Source organism: Ambystoma mexicanum, chromosome 7q (genome assembly GCF_040938575.1).
Source record: "Ambystoma mexicanum isolate Mex_15411 chromosome 7q, UKY_AmexF1_1, whole genome shotgun sequence".
NCBI lineage: Eukaryota > Metazoa > Chordata > Amphibia > Caudata > Ambystomatidae > Ambystoma > Ambystoma mexicanum.
Window position 1 is genome coordinate 491,492,270 of NC_090941.1, and position 25,153 is coordinate 491,517,422.

General features: G+C 45.5%; 1 protein-coding gene across 3 annotated transcripts in view; it reads right to left on the reverse strand.

The window, feature by feature from the left end:
- PHF11 (PHD finger protein 11) overlaps positions 1 to 25,153 on the reverse strand; it is a 1,101,640-nt gene that overhangs the window by 318,690 nt on the left and 757,797 nt on the right. For all 3 annotated transcript variants that reach the window (XM_069639873.1, XM_069639871.1, XM_069639872.1), the window contains exon 9: positions 9,085 to 9,131. In XM_069639873.1, the coding sequence (XP_069495974.1) occupies positions 9,085 to 9,131 (47 nt within the window). The remainder of the gene's footprint in view (positions 1 to 9,084; positions 9,132 to 25,153) is intronic.

Genomic DNA, 25,153 nt, shown 5'->3' on the forward strand with positions numbered 1-25,153 from the left:
CACGAAAAGCGGCACGGGGTGGACTCTCCTCCGCTTGTTCGGAGGTCTTCCCGACGGTCCTGGCTCTGGATCCTCCGTCGGGGTGCATGGTAACCTTGTCCTTATCTCAGTACATAAGGATTGGATCGCCAACAAAATGGCCGCCGAGCTATCCTGGGGCTCTGGTAATGGCTGCGACGGACGGGATGGCTGCTCCACTGGGCCCTCGTCGTCGCCATCGTCGCTATCTTCAATCACATCAGCGGGAACCTTCCCCTGGGATGGAACCTTCTCGAACCTCTCGTTGAGGCCTACGAACCTCTCGTTGAGGCCTTTCACGGTTTCCACCGGATCCTCCTCGGAGGCTGAATCAGGAGTCCGTAACGGCCACCGCCCCACCCCCCTCTTTTTCCACGGGGTCTGAACGATGGTCTGGAAAGAGGATTCCCTCTGCGGTGGCAGGGAAACTCTGGGCCCCGAGGCCGCCTCCACTGGCGTAGCCTCTGCCGGCTTCGCCAGGGCTGCTGCGACAACCTCAATAGAGGCCTTTGCCAGTTGGATCAAGGCCCTCACCACCTTAGGTGCGTCCTGGGCCTTTGCTTTGGGGGGGGAGGGTCATCGCCTCGCTCCCCCTCGGCTCCCTTCGAGATCGACCGGGGCCTCTCCAGAAGCTTACCCGGGTTCTCGGACTTCCTCTTCCCCGAACCACAGCGCTGGCTCATAGTTGATCGTGCCGGGGAAGTCGCGCCCTGCCTGGCAGCCGAGGAGCCCGACCTTTTGGCGCTCCCTGTGCCCGCGGACTCGCGGTGCTTGGCCTTCTGTTGGGCCCCTGTCGCCGGGGCGCCCTCACAGGACTTAGAAGACCGCTCAGAATTTTTGTTCGCCTTCTCACCTGCTGTGCCCTTCTCCAGCCAGGCGGCGAGGCGGGAACGACGATCTTGCTTGGTCCATTCCGACAGGTTCTTGCAGAGCGCACAGTCCTTCTCCACGTGCATCTTGTCCTCATGAAGGCAGTAGAGACATCTTGAATGCTCGTCCTCCTTGAAAACATTTTGCAATCCGCATCCTGGGCAGCTCCTGAACAGCTTGGATCTGGACGTCGAGCTTCCCTTGTCCTGGTCCATGTCCGTTGAGGTAGACCACAGATCTTCTGGAATCCTCCAAGAAGCGTAACTCGACGAAAACTTCACCCTTGAGGGGCGTAGAAGAATTCCGAAACGGGTCCCCGTTATCGGAAGTAGAAACAGTGGAGCTTGAGGCTCGATAAAACCGAAAAAATGAGAAAATTCTCCTGAAAAAGCGCGAAAACGCAGTAAAAGCTCGAGAGCTAAAGCACGAAGACTCCCAACACTTGAACGTGCGGTATAAATCTGAGGATGGCTGCCAGGGGAGGGGTTTAGGGAGAGGGCAGTCATTGGCTGGGGGCAGTATAACCCAGAGATCAGTGATTGGTTACTACTAAGAAAGACAGATCAGAAACGAAACTGATACTGATTTTTTCTTTACCGAGGATTCCCAGCCTGACGACGGGGAATATTCATGAGCATGTGAATCCATGCCAGACCCCATGCTGGAGAAGGACAGATTATCTCTGGGTCTCGGCGGGGCTTCTGGGGAAGATACGGAGATCGGCTCCATTTCGCTTTCAGATCATGCACCATTGTGGGCAGACATATCGTTGACACAAGGCCACTCAGGGCTATGGAAATGGCGACTCCTAGTGGAATTATCCGGGATCCAGTTATGGGGAGTACTCTCAGGGAACACATTACAGAATATCTTGCATGCAATAACATCCCAGAGATATCCAGGGAGACATTATGGGTAGACTTAAAGGTAGTGACAAGGGGACACCTCATTGCACTTAAGTCACAGAGGGAGAAACAGAACCGTCAATGGGAAAAGGAGCTAGAAGCAAACATATGCGTAATTCAGGCTGAAATCCTGCAGAAACCGTCCTCTAAACTACAAAAAGCCCTATCCAAGGGCAGCTGTAATCCCTTCGTGCTAGAAAAGCGGAGAGAGACCTGTTACACTTAAAACATTGGTACTATATAAAGGCGAATAAATCCAACAAGCTCCTGGCCAGGCAACTGAAAGGGAAAAAGCAGAACCAAGCAGTAAAGGCATTAACGAATGATAAAGGGCAGACGAAGACACTAACATCTGACATAGGGGATATATTTAAGCAATTTTATCAGAACCTTTACTCCTCGGATCACCCTGACGAGGGACAGCAAACGTCCTATCTAGAAGGAGTCCACCTTCCAGATATATCGGAAGAGGAAAAGCAACAACTAGACAGGGAAATCACGGTGGAAGAGGTGAATAGGGCAATCCGGGACCTCCCTAGAAACAAAGCTCCAGGCCCAGACGGTTACACTGCACAATTCTACAATGCATATTTGCATATGCCCCAGCCACCCTCACTATAAATAAGAAGAACATTACGACAGAAAAACTACTCCCCCTTATCCTTCCCACACTAAATAACGCTCCTGACACTTGGTCAGACCCCACCAACCTAGCCGACATGTATAACCAGTCACTGCTTGCAGCCATCAACTCTATCGCCCCACTCAAACTGAGGAAACCCAAACAACGAGCACACCTTAACTCGTGGTTTACTCCCCAGCTTAGAGTGTTACGCAAAGAGAAACGCACAGCAGAGTCACGCTGGAGAAGTCACCACTCCGACGCCCACAAGGACAGTCTTCTGATAGCCACCCTTAACTATAAAGAAGCTGTACTCCAGGCAAAAAAAGATTCTTATAATAACCGCATTATGTCAGCCCAGTCCAATACTAAGGAACTCTTTAATATCCTTAAGGAACTCGAGACACCTGCAGCCCCCCCTGACTCTTGCTCCAAAGACAACACTTGGTGCACCAATATTCAGTCAGCACTCCTGGGTAAAATTGCTACCCTCCAATCTAAAATCAGGGACAAACAGAAATCCCTACAGCTTGACCAACCACACCTACACTTAATACACATTTAACCTATCCGCATAAACCTTTCTCCTTCTCCCCACTCACTACTCTCGAAGTAGAAAACATCAAACAATTTAAAACCTTCCAATTGCCAAGGCAACCCCTGCCCAGCACCTATTATCAAGGAAGCATCTCATGAGCTAGCCCCGTTCATTACAGCATTCATAATGCTTCTTCCAAGACGGGTATTGTCCCCGACAACCTAAAGGATGCATGGGTTATCCCACTCCTCAAAAAACCCTCCCTTGACCATAATATCCCAACTAACTTCAGACCTATCACTACAGTCCCATTCCTGCTGAAGATCCTGGACCGTGCAGCCTACCTGCAGATTCAGGATTACCTCAAACTAAACAATCTCCTGGGCTTAAGACAATCAGGGTTGCGCCCTAAACATGGCACAGAGTCAGCTCTGATCGACTTGAAAACTCAGATGGAGTCACTGAAGGACAATGGGAAGCTAGCTCTTCTCCTTCTCCTCGATCTCTCCGCGGCTTTTGATCTGGTCAACCACCAAATACTCTGCCAGCATCTCAAATCCGCAGCCCACTTCTCCGACTCTGCCAATGTCTGGATCCACTCATTCCTGAGCAATAGATCCATGAGGGTCTTCTCACCGCTGGCATCAGCGGATCCCTCCCCTATTCACTGTGGCATTCCTCAAGGCTTGTGTGTATCCCCTACGTTGTATAACATATTCACCAAACCCCTCTTCGATGTGCTTGACTATCTGGGTGTCTCCTACACTAACTACGCGGACGACACCCAGATACTCATCCCTATCACAGGAGACTACACAGCTGACACCAAAGCCCTTAACAATGTTTACTCGGTCATCCAGGCCTGGATGGCACAGCACGAACTTTGCCTTAACGATGATAAGACTGAGCTCTTACTTTTAGGATCAAATCATCGGCTCAACAAACTAGACCAAACCTACAAGTCCTTCATTATTGACGGCAATGACATTAAAGCCTCCAAAGATACTAAGACGCTAGGGGTCTATCTTGACTCCTCGCTTTCTCTGAACAGACAAATAAATGCAGTTAGGTCAGCTTCGGCCTATACCTGCAAACTTATCACTGCCTGTAGACCCTTCCTAAACTCCACCAACTGTATCACACTCGCTAGAACTCTTGTTATGGCCAAAATCGACTACTGTAGTGCTCTCTACCTAGGGACCAGTCAGTCTAATCTTAATAAATTGCAAACTGTACAAAATAATGCCTTAAGGGCAGCCTTAAACATCCCGAGACGCTCTCATATCCCCTCCATCAGATCGGACCTACGCTGGCTCCCGTTAAAACAGAGAATTGCCCTGAAAACCCTAGCTTTGACTCACAAATGTCTGAGCAACAACGCCCCACCTTACCTGTCCGCTCGCTTCTCATGCCACACCTCCACTCGTCCTACCAGAGCAGCCCAAACTCACAGCCTCATCGTGCCCAGATGCAAACTCCAAAAAGCTGGTGGGGTGAGCTTCCCCGTCCTGGCCTCCAAACTCTGGAACACCCTGCCCACACCTATCAGAATTGAACCATCATTCCACTCCTTCAAGAACAATGCTAAAACATGGCTGCTCTCCCAAGACTCATGAGACCTTGACACAGTCCAGACTCCATGTGGGGTACAGGACTGAATATACATTTTCTCTCTGCTCTGTCCCTGTATTATACACTGTTAATGCTACCCTTCGGTACATGTATATATGCTGTATATTTTTGTAACTCACTGTAACTACTGCTTTTTGTAACATGTTTAAGAGTATGCGCCCGGTTGCCCCTGGGCATGGTTTTTTGCGCATTATAAATAAAATAAAATAAAATAAAATCAAAATCAAAAATAAGGAAATTTTAGCCCCAGTCCTCACAGTATCTGTTCCAGGCTTTACCGATCAGAATCCCACCTTCCTTTTTTAAAATCTCTGATGAAAATAATCTCAGCGTACATATGGCAGAATAAAACCCCCAGAATATCTAGTGCGGTTCTCACCTCACCGAGAAAAGACGGAGGATGTGCCCTCCTGCACTTTAAGAAATATTATGAAGCTGCCCAACTATGGGTGTTGAAAGAATGGATACTGGACAGGTCACAGAAAATATGGGCATCACAAGACAGAGCAGTAGAGACTACACCCACCCGACACCTCCTCTGGTTAGGAAAACAATATAGACACCCCAATGTACGAATTAGTGAGATTATGAAAGCGAAGCAACGCTAAGTATTTGGGATAAAGCCACCCAGAAAGAAACTCTAACTAAAGACCCAGCCCCATTTATGCCCCTATTCAAGAACCCAGAATTTCTGCCGGTAATGAAGAAAGGGACATTCCAGAAGTGGGAGGATGCAGGATGTAAAATGGTCAGGGACATGTACCAGGCGCAACAGATAAGATCATTTGCAGAATGCACAACACACTTCGACCTGAACGCAAACGACAGGTACAAGGGTGCTGACCCCATTCGAAACATATATCATGACTCACACAGGTGAAAAGAAGCTTGTCTCGAACATCTATAAGTTTATTAATGCCCAAGTTGAAAACGTCAAATGGCAATACATAAAAATATGGGAGAGGACACTTAAAGATACACTCCCAAGGGAACGCTGGGAATACATTTGGGGGGTGATACCCAAGCTCATGGGAGCAATCCAGACCACAGAAATGTGGATGGAAATTCTCGTACAATGGCACTATATGACAGAAAGATTCCACACAATGTACAGAAACTCCCCAAATAAATGTTGGAGGGAATGTGGAGGGGTGGGAGACTGGCAGCACATCTGGTGGGACTGGCCGGCCCTACAGAAATGTTGGGTAGATGTCAAGACTCAAATGCACACAATGTTCCCAGACATCGGGAGCCTGGGGGAAGAAGTGTGGCTATGTGGGCTCTGGGATCCTCAGGATAAACATCTAAACATGACACAGAAAAGCAATTTTATGGGATTATTGATGGGGGCATGGTTGGAAATAGCTCCAAAATTGAAACAGAAATACCCACCTATGGCAGTAGACTGGATATGAAGAGTCTGGTCACATAGAACCATGGAACGCATGACGTACAATATTCAAGGGGAACATCAAAAATTCAGAGTTGACTGGGGCAAGACCCTGGAATTTCTCCAAAGCGACTATATGGAACAATGGTGCCTGCATAAAATAAGGATACTAGACATGTTTGATTAAAGGAGGAGAAGAGGCACCTCAGCGTACAGAGACATATACAGTGAACTTCCAATGGGGAGGGGGGTAAAGGAATGTTAATGTTTGGATAATGACATGATCCTATGTTGTTTGGAAATCAATAAAAATACTGTTTAAAAAAATAAAAATAAAAGAATAGTGAAACACTTATTCCAGAAACAGTAAAAACCTATAACCCTGATTCAAGATAACACAGTTATTCTAAGGGAGTTGGACCTTGGGGTATAATATACAATTAAATTTACCTTTCAGCTTAGTGAAACACAGTCTAAGATCAGTAAGAATGTATTACACTATTTTTGCATGGCTCAAGGCAGACCAAGGATTGATGGACCTAAGAACACTTTTCAAGAATGGCACACAGCTATTCTAGGCAGGTAAAACCTATGTACTTTTAAAAGGAGCTATCAGCAAATAAGTATCAGTATAGTCTACGGCAGACTTATTCTGTACACGCTAACAGTAAATCAGGGGAAGCAAGACCCAATTGGGCACACTTATACACTTATCCTACCAGGAATAGTAAAGTTATACCAACAGCACTACTTTTGGGGAAGAGACAACCAATTCACAGGTGAGTAAATGAACCTTATTTCAGAATAGTGCAACACACATTCAAGGTTACTTTTGTAACGGCTCATTCTCAGAGTTAAAGTTACCAACCAACTCCTTTTGCAAGTAAGTAACTTTTAAACACTTCTTATTATTTTCAAGGTAAGGCCCTTTTCTTATCAAGTCCTTCCCTTAGTCTATAGCATTAGTTCACTCAGAGGCGGTACAGGGACCCTAGTGCTCTAGGTGCCAGCTTTAGGCAGGGTGAGATAGGGTTCAGTTGCAGGCAAAGTCAGAGTTCCAGAGGAAGACTTTTCAAACAAGTAAGTATTTAACTTTAAAGTTAGCCAAGGGTCCAGGGACTTCAGAGAAGACACCATAGGAGGATTCCGCAGTGGGCCTGGGTGAACTGGCTGAGTGCCTCCCAATCACAGAAAACCCGCCAAAGCTATTTAGAAATCACAAAGGCTTAAGGTAGGTAAAATAACCCAGCCACCACAGTACCTCAGCATAGAAGAAGAGTTGCAGCAGGAAGACTTCAGGATCTGCAGCCAAAAACTCGGTCAATGGATTCCTTTGTCAAGAAGACGGAAGACGGGACTTTGGAAGGACTTTTGCAGCAGGGATCACGGAAGAAGGCTACAGGCAAGAGTTGCCTCGTGGCTGGATGCGGCTCTGTGGTTTTTGCACCCTTTTCAGGAGCCAGAAAAAAACTGCATATCGCAGTTCAGATTCTCGTCGTTTGCAAGGTCCAGCTCTGGTGAGGGGACTTTTCAGACGATTCACGTCTCTGGAGGTCCAGCAAGACACCCAGAATGCTTCAGCAAGATTCGGAATTCGAAAGACCATGCACCGCTCAATGGCTCAAGGTCCCACGGTATTGGGGTATTGTAGCCGCGCAAGGTTGCTGCATGACGTGGGATGGCTCAAAATGCGGGTCTTGCCAGGCTCTGGGTCGGGGGTCGTCTGTTTTGGGATACCCAGGTCAATTGGAAAGAAAGAAGGATTACAGCAGACTCCAGTTACACAGCAGGCTCTACGGTCGCTGGAAATCGCTACAGCCTTTGGTTCTTCATTTTCCTCTTCAGTTTTGGTTCCAGTGGTCGACTACCTATTCAGCTTCCAGAATCAGACTTTTATGCAGGAACCCAGCCAATCAAACAGCCATGCACCATTCAAACTTGGGGGGGTTGGCAGGCCTTTCAGAACAGCCAGCCTTTCGGTTTGAACTGGATTCTTGTAGTCAAGCTGGAAGACCAAGGGCTGCAGAGTGTTGGACTCCTCCCTAGCTTCCTGCCTTCACAGACACTCTGGAGCCTGGGCAGGGAATCCACAGGATTCCCACAACCGAAAATAAAGTTAACACAAAGGAATTTCCTGCCCTGGATGTCAGGGGAAGGAACAAGAAAGCACAAGGAACATTAAAATGGTGAAAAAAGAAGACAGGGCACATTTTGGTAAAATGAGCACCCATGATTGCCTTTACCGGGGCTGTGAAACCAGCCCGTGGCAAAGGTGCACCAAATTAGTTAAAAGGTTCACTGCCACCAGCCATTAAAGGTAAGCTTGTCCCTGTAACATAAATGTTACAGTTAAAAGGAGAAAGGGTATACATTGTACCTCCGCAGCACTCCACAGAAGGTGTGGAGTGCTGGTTTCACCTTATAAAATGAACTGTAGTTCTCTCAAGGTTAGCCAGAGAAAGTTAAAAGGGGTGCCCTCAAGACAACCCAGTAACAATAGGTAGTATTTGCCAAAAGTTGTTAAAGAGGATAACATTAAAAAGGCACTATGTAGAGTTTAAAAATGACACCCATAAAAAGAGTAAAAGCCTTTGAGTGCAGAAAAAGGTTCTCACTCACTGAGATATAGAGAAAAATCATCTACCAGTCCAGCAAAAGGCTCTGTGGTTGATACAGGTAAGCAAGATTTATCAGTATTATTAAATTCTTACCTAACAACAGTTTACATTTATTCTGATGTTTCTCAATCAGGGGCATTTTATATAGCTCCTTTATCCATTCTGAACACGATAGAGGTTTACTAGATTTCTATTCTTTCCAAATCAACTTTTTTGGCTGCCATAGGTGCCCTAAAAACAGCATTTCTGTGCACGAGATGGGCATTCAATAAGCGCATCCTCCCCCAAGACCATTGTTTCAAAATAATAAAGCAAATCATCCTCAGTACCTCTGATTTATTAAGGACTTCATATTTATAAAATCACTGCACTGCACTCCTGTCCAAAGCAATGTACATGCTTGCAGTATCTAACTTTGGTTATTTTGTTTACACCTAAAACAGCAAAGGAAATAATTCCAGTACAATAACATGAAAGGAAATGTAACTTACCGATTTGGCCCAGAGGTAGTCATTGTGCCAACATTTCTGATGTAATGCTGAAGAAAACAAATTGTACATTATATTCGTAACATTATCTTAATAGCAGGCTCATCATCTCTCCTCTACTCACATATAACCCACAACTCCTATCTGTACCTTACCTTTGTCATAAATCTTCAGATTTTTTTTTAAATTGAAATATTTTATCAAAGTATAAAAGGGAAAATAACAAATCCTCACATTTGCCCAATAACAAACCTTCCTCATGGCCATAATTGGAAAATCTCTGCTTTTAATATATCAATTGAAATCCACAATGTGAGACCCAGAACACCAATGTGAGACCCGGAAAACCCATAAAAGGATTACATTCTTTAAAAGTAAATCCTAATATCATTAGGACAATAGTGAATGGTTAAGGTAGAACCAAAGTTCCTGCATTCCACTTCAGCGTGCTTCTTAATTCCTACAATGCAATGTTAAACCTTCTTGGATTTATTCCAGGTTTTATTTTACATGCATATCATAAATCAGTCTCCAAACAATCCTTCCACCACATCCAGTCCAATATCTTCTCCATCTGCTTTTCCTCTCCTGAGAAATGGCACAAAGACAGTGCGGCTGATGTTTACTTCTGAAGTCCTGTCATTTCTACCATTACAACTCAAAAGCCCCTATACCCATATCTACAGCGCTTATCCAAGAATGTCCTCCATTCCTATTCTAGGCACATTCAGGACTCAAATCAGACCGGTCAACTCGTCGATGCTAAATATTTCCCATGCTTTAACAACCCGTTCTTTCTTCAAATGTAGGAAAGTTTGCTTCCACACCACTGTTAGAGGTGCTCTAATAGTGCACCATAGGCACTAATGTAGGTGGCACATCTCAGCTGTGCTGAAAGTGCAATGCTGGCCTTTACTGCACCACATTTGCAGTGTGGCAAATAATTGCACAGCCAGAGGTGAGGTGTGTGCACATGGGAGAGGGGTGGGTCAGGGATATGTAGGGGGCAGTGCACGTCGGGTGTAAGGCATAAAATTAAGATGCAGAGCAGCGTTCTGCTATGGGATTGAGGGCAGGGGGAAAGGGGAGGTGAACCCCCCACCTGTGTGGGAGTTTGATACAGGAAGAGGGGTGATTGGCGGGACCCCCTTCGACGAGGTGAAATTTCTGTGCCAATTCCCTTTAACGTTAGAGACCCCAGCTCTTTTGCTGGATTCATGGCTTTTTAAATTTTACTCATGAGTGAGGGGGACCTTTTTCTCACTCACTCATGTGTTTTTCTGACTATGATTTTCTATGCTCCTTACTGTTTTATGGATTCTGTTAAACTCGATAGGCATCTGGTTTTTCACTGTGACACACATTACCTTTTGTGCAGTGCCACTGAGAAGTCCAACCTTGGACTTCCCTTAATGTTTAACTACATTTTCTTGGGTGAACTACTGTTCCCAAGAATAGTAAGATGACCCCTGTCTTACTTACCTTTACTTTATAGGTCCAGCACCCACCACCCTATGTGGAATGCTGGGGGTTACCTAGTAATTCCTTTAACCCATTCCTCATGTAACATTTTGCTACACTAAACTTGAATGGTTGGTGGCAGTGGGTTCTTGTTTGTATTACCTAGTGACATGTATCTGCAGGCTGATACCTCAGCTGCAGTGCTGCACACAAGGGTGACCATTTTCCCAAAATGGGCCTCGTCTTCTTTTTTTGCCATTTCTTTTAATTTCTTCTAGGCTTTTACTCTGTTTGCATCAGGTTTGAGTCCTTTGTGTAGATAGCCTTTGGCAAGCTTCAGCCCACCCAGGCTCCAGTGTGTCTGGAAAGCCAGGAAGTGAGGGATGGTCTCTAGGTGTGCCTGAGTGAAACCAGTTCCAATTGGCTGGCTGGCTGCAGCCACCCTGCTGTGTGATTGACAGCCTAGGGCTGTGAATGAATGGGAACTTGCATAAAAGTGAGGTTTTTGGGACTAAGCGGAGAGTCGACCACTGGAGGACAGAATCCGAAGCAGAAGATGAGAGAAGATGCCAGCAGAAACCTCCTGGACCGCGAAGATCCCGGTGAAGCCCTACAGCTGTGCTGACCCTGTTTCCGAATCGACAGGGAAGACCCGTAAAAGACGACTTCCTCCCATAGGCTGGTGGGACCAACTGGCCTCGAGACAAACTACTTTGGCGCAGCCCCCAACTTGCTGCGACTTTCCAAGGTTGCAGAAGCCCAATAACATGGGTATCTCGACTACTTGCGAGTGCATTGTCTTCTGAAGTCCGAATCCGGACAGATCTTCATAGGCATCCAGAGGACCCTACAGAAGCAACAAATACACGTCCAGAGTCCCCTCACCAGAATCCAGGACTGAGGGATCAAGGAAATCTAAACCGAGCTTTTCATTCTTCATTGGCGCTGAGAAAAAGACGCCAAAACCACAAAGATCTGCTGAATCGACGGAAATCCATTGCTGCAGAGTCCCTTGCTCTCTCTTGAGTGCTGCCACATAATATATATAATTCTGACCAATATTCATGACCCCTTATGCTTTAAATGTCACATCATTCTGACTGAAGGTTTATTTATAGATTGTCCCATATGCACAGAGTTACATTCACATAGGTGTGTTTGTTCAGCATCAGTTGGTCTGGGGAGTCAATAGTAGCTCCTGGTAGCTGGCAGTGTTAAGCTAACCAGGCTCTTCTATGCTACAGGCAGGAGCTTAATAGCCTCTAGGCTCTCCTCAATTTCGAACCATAGAAATCCTCCTCTGAAGGAGTCCAAAAAGCACCAGGCATCACTGTTAGGGAGATATTTCCAGAGTCCTCTGGTGAGGGATGTAAAGCCCTCTAACCCATAGCTAAAACACTCTTTCTAAGGTTAGATAGACCAGGCGGCTGCCAAACTGGCAGCTATGGCAGAGCTGTTAGGCTTAACTCCAAAGAGGAGCTAGGGCTGGGAGTTAAGTAGTTATTTCCAATAGTGTATTCTCAGACAGGGGACGGGACTACCACTAGTGAATTGAGAAACAGACACTTTCATAAAATCACACATAGAATATATCTGACAGCTATAAGCTATAAGGTCAGCTGTGTACTTTGGGTTAAATATAACACATAGGAACTGTATGTATAAAAACAGTTAACATAGTAAAGGGAATACACTGGGGACTCTGTATGTATGCCCAATGCCTGGTGGTAGGCAATACATATAATGCAAAGAGGTGGGGCAAAACAGGTGTTAACATGGATTTCTAGCATCTGGCCTGGTGTAAAGATTTTAGGAGGCCAATCTAGTTATAGTAAACAGGGTAACTCAGAGGTTAGCCAAAACTTTATCAAGGTAAACGTGGAGAGCGGTTTACAGTGATAATTTCGACAACAAAAATGTCGAAAGTCAAAATATCGAAAAAAAAAATGTTGAAAAAAAAAATGTCGACTTTTTTTTTCAATGCATTTTTTTTTTAAATGGGGGGGGTTCCCCCCAACCCCCCTTTTTTAATTTTTTCTTTAATTTTTCCCTTTTTTTTTAACTCCCGAACCCCTAAAATAAATATATAATTAAAAAAAACGAAAGTCGACATTTTTTTTCGACATTTTTTTGTCGACATTTTTGTCTGTCGACATTTTTTTTTCGAAATTATGACCACCCACCGTGGAGAGCATTCAAGGCTCTCAGTCAGGAGAGTGTGAGTGGGGTCATGGGTCCAAAATGAAGCAGGCAATAATTTAAATTTTGACAGGTGAGTACAAAAATACTATATTTATTGTAGGCGCAAAAACACACTAGGAAATGAAACAAGCAGGCGATATTACATAACATTCAATCATAAAATCATATATGCCATCACCGTTAGTTAGGTTCTTAGGAATGCATTCAATAAATTATTCAACAAAATTAAGGTATGTAGTGATACAGTAGAATGGAACCAAGTCACAAGAAATATACCCTAACTTTATAAATCCAGTCCCTAAAATGAGTGGGGCCTTGTGCCCAAAAGTCACAAAGCTTCTTCTTAGGATAAGGGTCTGAGGTAGAAAAAGTTCTTGTGTTGGTGAAATGTTCCAGAAGATATTCAAAAAAGTTACTGGTAAGTAAAATTATATTCGTACATTTAAGATTCAGCTACTTTTAGACGCGATGATCAAAAAAACAATGGAATGGAGTAACCACAGTTTGTTCTAGGGATTCATCTAAGGGGAACAGGGAAAGACAAATGCGTTGTGATTACTTACCCCCCTGACTCTGATTTTCCCAGATGACTAGATGGGACGACTAGTGGTCGCTGGAGGTAAGTTTTCCCACTGTTGGTTCCAGTGAGAGGTGCCCAGGTACTGCAGGAGCTATGATTTTTACGGTCTGCTCCAGGAGCAGAGTGCAACCCTTCGCGAAGAAGAAATGCAGAAGGCAAAGGTGCAGAGCTCTTCAGGACACTTCAGCAGGTGGGGGAAGGCAAGTTCCACCAACAGCTACCACACACAGGCGATCAGGCATTCTTCCAGTCACCTTTAAAGAAGACCTTCCAGAGCCGGATACCTTGAAGCTGGGAGGCTGAAATTCCACAGGAAGATGATTTAGACCACAAGCTGACGACTACCGAAGGTCTGGTGGAAAACATAGAAAATTACGGTTCTACCCGGGTACCCCACTAGAGAGCTGGTCAGAAAGGCTCAGAAAGGCTGGATCCTCAAGAACACGCCGAGACCGTTTGGTCCCACCAGTCTAAGAGTTGTAGTACTGCTCAGTGCCTTTGCAGATCAGGTAGTCCAGCAGGGCTTCACTGGGCCAAACACAGGAAGAGATGCTGATGCCTCTTCGGGAGGCGTCCATGTATCTTCAGTCATCTGCTCGCCTACACAAGGTACTTGGCTCCAACGTGGATCTGAAGAAATAGCTGCAGGAGTCCTTCTTATACAAAATCCTGGGTGGAAGCAAGTTCAAGCCTACCAATGGTAAGGATCTGCACCATTCAAAAAGCTAGCAGTGGTCCAATCAGGGACCAATGCGTGTTTCACTCATGCCCCACACCTAGACTTCCAGACACCATGGATGTGGAGTAGGACCAGGTGGTCAAATTTGGCCAGATTCCAATACAGATTTACTATGAGAAGGGTAGATTCTTCTTCATCCGCCAAATTCAATTTAACTGCCAACAAGTCTTCAGATTTAATTATTTGAGTAACACTTTTAATCCCCCTGTCGATAGCAACAGCAAGTCCTCCACTAGGGCGACCCGCTAGAGTTCTCTTTGCTGGGCTTGTGAAAGTATCAAAGCCATTAAGATGAAATGTATTAACAGCCATAGGGCCTCATTACATGTTTGGCGGTAGCCTTGCCGGTAAAACCGTCAGGCTGCCGCCAAACTTGCAAAATTTTCTGGTGCCCGCGAATGGGCAATTACTGGGTCATTACGGCCCTGCCGGACCCAGTTATTGCCCATTCGCGGGCACCGGAATGAAATGCTCGCCATTCCCAATCAAGACTCATAGAGCTCAATGAGAATGGGGAGGTCTGATGCAACGGCACCATTTAGAATGGTGCCGGTGTATCCGACATGCTCTGCTTGCAAGTTCCGATACGCCCGGTAGGTCAGACCTGGCAGGCCGGGAAGGCACACGCGAGCAGAACTCGTAGTTTGCCGGTTCGGTAACAACAGTACCAGCAAGATTACTGGTACCGTTGTTACCGGACAGGAACACTTATAATGAGGCCCATAGTCTCCTGAAGGAGCATGATCAAAGGTTTAATGGTTAACATAGTATCGTGAAACCATGAATTCAAGTGTTTTAGGCTGTATACATTCCATGACATAACCGCGATCAATTGAATGCTAGGGCTGTGTTAACCCTTGCTCTAGAGTCATAAATGTGTTTTTTTAGCAGACTCTATCCACAACCAATCTTGGCCATTTACGATAGGGTTAAGTTATGATGATGTTTTCATCTCTTCATTAGTGCCTATATTTTTAGTTTCATTAGGTTGTGGATTATTTTCTATATTAGAGACTTTGGTTTGAAACCCTACAAATGTATTGGCTTCTTCCATGGAGTTCATTGGATGGAGCCTGTATCTCAAAGTCAAAAAAGTATTGCGTTGTTCCAAAATTAGTTTTTATATTATTATTGAATGAAATTTGCATATCATCCAACTCTTGTTTGTTTGAGGTAAAGTGATCCAATCTATATCGTCTGAATTCATAGATATTAAAACAGGAATTTGGTTAAAGAGATCTTACAAACATGATCTGTTGATTCTTTTAGTTTCATTGATTTTTTTTAATCGCTTCCCCAGCCCATAATTATTAGTGAGTGATTTTCTGCTCTGAGATATTGCAATTGTGTTGCAGCCATACTGGTAGAAGAGATGCCATTTCAAATACAGTTCAACATCTGGGAAATAGAATTATTCAACTACTTCTCTAGAGGATTTGTAATAGCAGACAGGATGAGAATACTTTGTCTAACAGCTTCTAAATTGGGTGCAGGAGCGGTTAACTTTCCTTTAGTTGGTTAAGGGTTAGAAGGAAAGAAGGTTGTCATTTTGCTTTGCTTTATGCTGGTATTCCCATTTACAAACCGTAGTGGTAAGGTAATTTCATCTACCACCAAAATGTTGGTTTTGTTAGCCGTATTAGCAGTACCTGTAGTGGAGGGGTACTCCACTAAAGCAGAGACGGGTATATCGGTTTGGGTTTGTATCGATTGGCCATTTAAAGGGCAGCCTATATGATCCCTAGATTTGTGTTGCTTATCTTTAGGTTGTACCTGCACATCATTCAAATCAACAATTTCATCCACCTCGGGCAGATTAAATAAGTTTTTCATTATAGAGTTAAGGCCCACAATTTTGGTGTCTTGCTTGTTTTTCATTTTTTTGTCAAACCATTATTGTGGTTCTTGTTGACCTTTCTTTTAACCCTATTTTCTTTTCGCCTAACTCTCCGGGAGATTACATGGCAAGGAGTAATGCCATATAAGCAGGCGAACTTGAGGAAGCCAAATGGAATATAGTACCTTCCGGACCTTTTTGTTCTGTTACCATATCGGATTGTTCAATGATTTCAGTCAACAGTGTTGGACTATCGGGTGAGAGGTTATCCTCACACTCCGGTCTCAGTTTACTATCAGATCTAGTTAACGCGTTTTCTTCATTCCCTCCTATAGCACACAAGAGGATATTCATGTTCTGTTCAAGTCTGACAAGTTTAGCAACATTGGTATTCACCATGTCCCATATGTTTTCATCAACTTCCTGAATGGTCTGATCTGACATTAACAAAGTTATGGCAGTAAAAGTCACGAGTCCACAGCGCTTATACAGTGATTAAGAAAATAAACCTCAAGGCTGCGGGTATCTGGGCGGTGTGGGTGTACTGCCAATACACATCCACAGGAATAGTTGAAGAAAAACAAAGATGTTCCCAGTCTCACTGCGCCAAGAAATTATAATTAGTTGTTTGTGCAAAGAAAAGCCTTTATTGTTTGTGCGAAGAGAAGCCTGACAAGTGTTTCAAACTGTGTACAGCTTTTCATCAGAGGCTTAGGTTGCAGCAATATGAACTCCACATTTAGAGTAGGACAATGCCAGATACAGTTCTCAAAATGCCTCGCAGTTGCGGAAAGCTCAATGACCGCTTGTTTCAGTCTACTCGTGTTAGGTGCAATGGTAACACGAGTAGACTGAAACTTTTCTTTGCACAAACAACTAATTATAATTTCTTGGCACAGTGAGACTGGGAACATCTTTGTTTTTCTGATCTGACATTAGTCCATTTGATTCTAAATGCGTGGTTCCTATCCCCTTCAACAAACATGACACCAATTGTGTCATACACTTTGTTGTATGTGTTGGAGAATCTGAGAAGCCTTAGAGACACCTCGAGGCAACTGCACCTTTTTGTCTTCTCTCAGCTCAGTCTGTGTAGCTATGGTAGCTGCAGGCCTCTCTTTTAGTACTTTCGAATGATAAAAATGTATTAGTATCAGTCTCACAAGCCAATATGAAACCTTTGAGTTTATTCATCTTGGCAAGGATCTCTGATAGAGAGGTTTTAACTTCACAGATTTCGTAATGTGTGACATTGTGTCCTTTATCCAGAAGATTCAGCGCCTCAAGATAATCTCACAAGTTTACCTAACTCTGCCATCACAACAGGTGCTAACATTGAGACATCAGATACAAAATGATTGTCCCTACAGTGCAATAGATGCTCAGAATCTACATGTGTTCGAGAACAGGAGGTACCAAACTGGGACTGTGCTGTAAGTGTATGGTTGCCAGTCAAAGGATCGACAGTGAAAGGGTCATCAGGTCAAAGGATCGACACCAAAGGGTCGACAGGTCAAAGGATCGAATTTTTTTAAAAAAATTTTCACATTTTATTTTCACTTTTTTTGGGGGGGGGCCCCACCCCCAACCCCTTTTTTTTTGCTAAAAACCACTTTTTTTCCCTAAACGAAAACCTAAAAAAATATATATAATTAAAAAAAAAAATTCGATCCTTTAACCTGTCGACCCTTTGACCTGTCGACCCTTTAGATTCAATCCTTTGACTAGACACCTAAGTGTATCTTTCTGTATCTTTAAGTTAAGTTGTTTATTTGTATCATCGATTCTATAACAGGTTCTTGGTGAATCTCAACCTGAATTGTGGCAAGTTCAACCACCTCTGATTTGAGCTTACTAGGTGTAACCTTTCAGTTTTTATTTTCTAGATGTTTCGCTTTGCAATCACCCAAACCAGATTTGTCTAACATGCAGTCCGATGTTTTAACTTCAGATGGTGTATTAGTTGAACGCTGCATTTAATCAGACATACAAGTATTAGTGGTAGTTTGTGGTGCGAAGCGCTTAACACTTCTTGTTTCAACAATCATAGGGCTTTACTAAGTTGTTAGCAACTCTCAGTTTGAAGCTGCTGGGAATCACAGCCCAATCTGGTTAAACACTTCCAGCCAGTTCCACAGAGGCTCTATTCGCTTACAAACAGTTTAGATATACCAGTAGCCTTAGCTCAGAAGACAAACCTCCAACTATCAGCACTTCTCTATGATCAAGTGAAGAGTTTTTACGTTACAATTCAAACCATCACTGTAGAATTAAATACTATGCAACAGTAGCACTCACGTATACGACTGTGCCAGCTACCACGCTTATACAGGTGGATTAATAAACAAAATTACGACAATTATCACATTAATAGATTCTCTGGCGAGACAGCTTGAAAACCATGCAATAATTACCCCAGACAAATTAGTCAGGGGTTATTCTCCGAAAAGATTTGTACAAGTTTAACACTTAATCAACAAATCGAATAGCAACCAAGAAGAAGAATATGTGCACCAGTTAATCAGTGCTATTCAATTGATCTCTGAAGATTTTGGTAAAAATATGCTAAAAATCAGGCTATGATAAGATATGATGATATGGCATTTGTAACGCGCCTATACACAAGTGTTTCAAGGCGAGACGAGGTAAGAAAAGGGGAACTGAGGGAGGACAGAGACAACAATCTTACTAGGCCAAGTGACATTGAGATCGCACATGTGCAGGGGAGGGGAAAAATGCCAGGGGGAAGGGGAGGGGACAGTGCCCTACATGGGATCAAAACAATAACAAGAAGTGCAGCCAGCAGGTGGCAGGTGCAAGGGTAAGCACAGACAGCAGGTGCCCAAAAGTGCAGGCAGGGGGGACTGTAGGGTTACAGATACAGACCCAAGTGCAAGGGTTGCCAGGAGGCAGTGCAGGTGTGCAACTGGGCGGGTAGGGACCTGGGCCCAAAATCAGAGGGTAGCCAGGTGACCAGTGCAGTATCAGACAGTAAATCAGCAGGGGAGAAGAAGCGAGAAGGCAGAAGCAAAGAGAAAGGTCTTGAAGTGCTACCGGAACCAGAGATGGTTCTCCTTGAGTTTCAGATAGGCAGGGAGGCTGTTCCAGAGGGAGACCCCAGCCGAAGAAAGAGATCTACCCCAACTCATTGCTTGGAGAAGCGACTGACCCTGAGGGAGTTGGGTGGAGGAGCGAGGAGCTCGAGTAGGAAGGTATTTACGAAGAGAGAGTTGGAGGTATTGAGGACCCAGTCCCCAGTAGGCCTTTTGGACAATGCTGAGGGTTTTGAACTTAATCCTTTCAGCCATTGGGAGCCAATTGAGATATTTCAGTGCTGGAGAGATACGATCCCTGGGCTTGAGGCAAAGGACAAGTCTCGTAGTCCTGTTCTGGATGTGTTGCAGAGGGCGAAGAGTAGAAGCAGGCAGATTTAGAAAGAGGTTGTTGCAGTAGTCCAGCCTAGAGAGAACCAGAGCTCTAGCAACAGAGAGCTTTTGGGGAAAGGAGAGGAAAGGAAGAATACCTGAAGAGGTGCAGTTGGTAGTTTGACTTCTTAGAGACGTCAGAGATGTGAGGAGAAAAGGAGAGTGTGGAGTCGAAGATGACCCTGAGGTTCTTAGCCTCACAGGTGGTAGCAGGAAGAGGGACAAGAGAGGCCGGCCAGAGAGTGACAGGAAAGGAGGGTGCAGGTGTGCTGATGAAGAGAATCTCCTTCTTACTGGCATTAAGGCAGAGATCGTTGGCGGCACACCACTTCTGGATAGCAGATGGACAATGAAAGATGAGAGAAGGAGAAGAGGTGGCAGAGGGGAGCCTAAAAATGAGCTGTCATCCGCACAGCACTAAAAGTTGGAGCAGAGACCGGCAATGCGGTGGGCGAGAGGTGCCAGGTATTGGTTGAACAGCCAGGTAGAGAGGTTAGACGCCTGGGGAACACCACAGGTAGAGAGTGAGATCGAGGAAAGGAAGGACACAAGTTGGACATAGGAGGGTCGACCAGAGAGGAACGAGGTCAGCCAGGTCAGGGCCTCATTGTTGATACCAAGGTCATCACAGAGACGATTGAGGAGGATGGCAGGGTTGACCGTGTCAAAGGCAGAAGAGAGATCGAGTAAGACGAGGACAGAGGGGAGATTAGAATCAAGGTTAGAGAGCAGGTCTTCACAGATGTTCAGGACAGCAGTTTCCATGTTCTGGCTGTTCTGAATCCAGACTGATGGTCATGGAGACAACCAACAGATTCAATGTGAAGATTAAGCTGGGAGATGGCCAGCTTTTCCAGGAGATTGCCCAGGAAAGGAGTGATAGAGATCGGGCAAAAGTTAGCTGGGCAAGGGGTCGGCTGAGGGTTTCTTGAGAAGAAGGTGCACAAGAGAGTGCTTCAGGGGAGAAGGAAAAGCTCCAGTGGTGAAGGAGTGGTTGCAGAAGTCAGCCAGGGCAGGAGCAGGGGTGTCAATGTGGTCATTGATGGTTTCGGAAGAACCTGTTTTGACGAGACTTTCATAGATCAGACTTGTCTAGAAACCTCATCAGGGGAGAACAGAAGAAAGGAAGAGAAAGAGGGAGGCGAAGTGGCCACAGGGGGGCCAGAGGTAGAGGAGAGAGTACAGGGAGGAGAGGGCGAGAGAGTGGACAGGATGTCCTGGGGTTTGGAGATGAAATAAGAAGCCAGGTCTGTGCATGGGGCCTGGGAGGGGACAGGAGAGGTAAAGGCTGCAGCAGGATTGCCAGGCTATTAAACCACATTCCCGCGCACACCATCCTGTAATTGTTATTTAACAAATCGATTAGAAGCCAAAGAAAAAAAAAAGAAGTCCTTGAACAATAAGGGATACTTGCGGGCTATGTCAGGCTATGGACCAAGACCACACTCCTGCACACACTCCCGTAGTAGTTGATTAGTAAATCTGATAACAATTGAGTGAAAGGTTCCTTATGCAGATTAACAGATAATCCTCAGTAGATCTCCAAGGGATTTGATGCAGAACAATAGAGTTCACAGGCTATGGTAGGCTATGGATTGAGCCACATGCCTGCAACAGTTCCTTTGTAAGTCAATTAACAGCAAGAATTGAAGATTCTTAAGCAATTATGAGTATTAACGGGCTGTGGCAGGCTGGATCAATCCACAATCCTGCTCACACTCCTGTACAATTATTTAATAAATCAAATAACAACTAAGTAACACAGTCAACCTTCACACTGTCCATCGATCACCCAAAACACTGTTGGCGCACTGCGAACACTCTCGAAAACATTAAATATCCATGACCATATAAGTGGTCTAGAGGTGATAATATTTATGGGCTTACTGTTATGATTTCAGCAGTCTGGACTGTGCCAACTGGAGGGAACAGCAGCACCTGGAGCTGTCCACGAGACCACTCGCAAACACTCCTGAATACGCTCTGCTTACGCCAGGAGCAAAGATCTTAAAGCAGGTGGCTCCTCCTCTGTAGAAAGCAATTGAAGAAAGACTGATGAGAGTGTAGAATGTAGTCAAAAACACCTGCAAACACTCCCGAATACGTTTCTAAATTAGAGGTTTTGGGTTAGAGTTTTGCAATTTTATTCAATAGAGCACAAGCTAACAAGGGGTGTTCCCTGTTAGGATTTTCAGAGTTTGTGAGGCCAAAGGACTAAACCAGAGGAGAATTCCATGTCGCTATGATGCAGTGGAGTCTTGTGAAGAGTTCCAGTAAAGGACAGCAGGCAAGTTCGTTTCTGTGTGGTGCTTACCGCAAAGAGGTACTAAAGTGAATGGGTGTGCACACGAATTGGAGGAGCTCCAGCAACCCAAATCAAAGGGATAGCCAAACCCAGTGTACCCTCTGAGGACTAACAAAAACAGCAGAAGTACCACAGACCAGCCACAGCAGAGGATGCTGTATTCCAAGGAGGTGTTGGGTTTCGCAGACCTGCCATCAGTGAACAAAGGCAGTCCACAGCCTTTCAAAGAGGCCCATGGGAGATCAGCGATCTCAAAGCAGGTCAGGAGAGCCCCCACACAAGGAGCAGCCGTAAGGATGGCACCAGTGAGGCACAGTTTGGGAGACTTCCCATTACCCCTAGTTTTGGACTTGGAGCGTGCCTCTGCTGTATAGGCAGCCTCTGCTGTGCTCGAATCAGCACAACAAAAGCAGAGTGCCTGGAGGACACTTGGTCTATCCAGCAACTCAGGATGTCGCCAGAGCAGAAGGCTAGCACACAAAAGCAGGCAGTTGTGTTGTGGGCTCCAGGAGTTCGGCCTTCCAGGAAGAAAAGCAGCAGCCGATGGCAGTCAGCTCCCAAGGACTTCACACCCAAGAGGAAGCAGGATCTACATACAGTGCCAGTGTAGCAGACCCAGTGTCTTCTCCAAGCACCCCCTACAGGGATGTCTGCAGCCAGAGCACAGGACTCAAGGGATGTCTTGCAGTTAAGAGGATGAGATGCCTGGTTCTCTCTACCAGGCGAGGAAGGGATCACCTTTGCATGTTCCCTCTGGTTGAACATTAAGCAGGAGTCTGGAACAGGAGATGCCTTGAGGATTCAGAGCTTCCAGGAATTCTTCAGGATGCCATTCTTCTCCTTGCGCTCTGAAACACTTGCGTACGAGCGCGATAGAAATAAAATATCAATTCAAGTGCTTACGGAACTAGAGATGGTTCTTCTTGAGTTTCAGATAGGCAGGGAGGCTGTTCCAGAGGGAGGCCCCAGCCGAAGAAAGAGATCTACCACCAACTCATTGCTTGGAGAAGCGACTGACCCTGAGGGAGTTGGGTGGAGGAGCGAGGAGCTCGAGTTGGAAGGTATTTACGAAGAGAGAGTTGGAGGTATTGAGGACCCAGTCCCCAGTAGGCCTTTTGGACAATGCAGAGGGTTTTGAACTTAATCCTTTCAGCCATTGGGAGCCAATTGAGATATTTCAGTGCTGAAGAGATACGATCCCTGGGCTTGAGGCAAAGGACAAGTCTCGCAGTCCGGTTCTGGATGTGTTGCAGAGGGCGGAGAGTAGAAGCAGGCAGATTTAGAAAGAGGTTGTTGCACTAGTCCAGCCTAGAGAGAACCAGAGCTCTAGCAACAGAGAGCTTTTGGGGGAAGGAGAGGAAAGGAAGAATACCTCTGAAGAGGTGCAGTTGATAGTTTGACTTCTTAGAGACGTCAGCGATGTGAGGAGAAAAGGAGAGTGTGGAGTCGAAGATGACCCCGAGGTTCTTAGCCTCACAGGTGGTAGCAGGAAGAGGGACAAGGGAGGCCGGCCAGAGAGTGACAGGAAAGGAGGGTTCAGGTGTGCTGATGAGGAGAATCTCCTTCTTACTGGCATTAAGGCAGAGATTGTTGGCGGCACACCACTTCTGGATAGCAGATGGACAGTGAAAGATGAGAAAAGGAGAAGAGGTGGCAGAGGGGAGCCTGAAAATGAGCCGAGTGTCATCCGCACAGCACTGAAAGTTGGAGCAGACACCGGCAATGCGGTGGGGCGAGAGGTGCCAGGTATTGGTTGAACAGCCAGGTAGAGAGGTTAGACGCCTGGGGAACACCACAGGTAGAGAGTGAGATCGAGGAAAGGAAGGACACAAGTTGGACATAGGAGGGTCGACCAGAGAGGAACAAGGTCAACCAGGTCAGGGCCTCATTGGTGATACCTCGTCACAGAGACGATTGAGCAGGGTTGACCGTGTCAAAGGCAGAAGAGAGATCGAGTAAGATGAGTACAGAGGAGAGATTAGAATCAAGGTTAGAGAGCAGGTCTTCACGGATGTTCAGGACAGCAGTTTCCATGTTCCGGCTGCTCTGAAGCCAGACTGATGGTCATGGAGACAACCAACAGATTCAATGTGAAGATTAAGCTGGGAGATGGCCAGCTTTTCCAGGAGTTTGCCCAGGAAAGGAGTGATGGAGATTGGGCAAAAGTTAGCTGGGCAAGGGGTCGGCTGAGGGTTTCTTGAAAGAGGGTGCACAAGAGAGTGCTTCAGGGGAGAAGGGAAAGCTCCAGTTGTGAAGGAGTGGTTGCAGAAGTCAGTCAGGGCAGGAGCAAGGGTGTCAACGTGGTCATTGATGGTTTTGGAAGAACAGGGAAGAACCTGTTTTGACGAGACTTTCATAGATCAGACTTGTCTAGAAACCTCATCAGGGGAGAACAGAGGAAAGGAAGAGAAAGAGGGAGACGAGGTGGCCACAGGGGGGGCAGAGGTAGAGGAGAGAGTACAGGGAGGAGGAGGAGAGGGCGAGAGGGTGGACAGGATGTCCTGGGGTTTAGAGATGAAATAAGAAGCCAGGTCTGTGCATAGGGCCTGGGAGGGGACAGGAGAGGTAAAGACTGCAACAGGATTGCCAGGCTATTAAACCACATTCCCGCACACCCGCCTGTAATTGTTCTTTAACAAATCGATTAGAAGCCAAAGAAAAAAAAAAGAAGTCGAACAATAATGGATACTTGCGGGCTATGTCAGGCTATGGACCAAGACCACACTCCTCCACACACTCCCGTAGTAGTTTAGTAAATCTGATAACAATTGAGCGAAAGGTTCCTTATGCAGATTAACAGATAATCCTCAGTAGATCTCCAAGGGATTTGATGCAGAACAATAGAGTTCACAGGCTATGGTAGGCTATGGATTGAGCCACATGCCTGCAACAGTTCCTTTGTAAGTCAATTAACAGCAAAAATTGAAGATTCTTAAGCAATTATGAGTAGTAACGGGCTGCGGCAGGCCATGGATCAATCCACAATCCTGCTCACACTCCTGTACAATTATTTAATAAATCAAGTAACAACTAAGTAACACAGTCAACCTTCACACTGTCCATCGATCACCCAAAACACTGTTGGCGCACTGCGAACACTCTCGAAAACATTAAATATCCATGACCATATAAGTGGTCTAGAGGTGATAATATTTATGGGCTTACTGTTATGATTTCAGCAGTCTGGACTGTGCCAACTGGAGGGAACAGCAGCACCTGGAGCTGTCCACGAGACCACTCGCAAACACTCCTGAATACGCTCTGCTTAAGCCAGGAGCAAAGATCTTAAAGCAGGTGGCTCCTCCTCTGTAGAAAGCAATTGAAGAAAGACTGATGAGAGTGTAGAATGTAGTAAAAAACACCTGCAAACACTCCCGAATACAATTAGAGGTTTTGGGTTAGAGTTTCGCAATTTTATTCAATAGACCACAGGCTAACAAGGGGTGTTCCCTGTTAGGATTTTCAGAGTTTGTGAGGCCAAAGGACTAAACCAGAGGAGAATTCCATGTCACTATGATGCAGT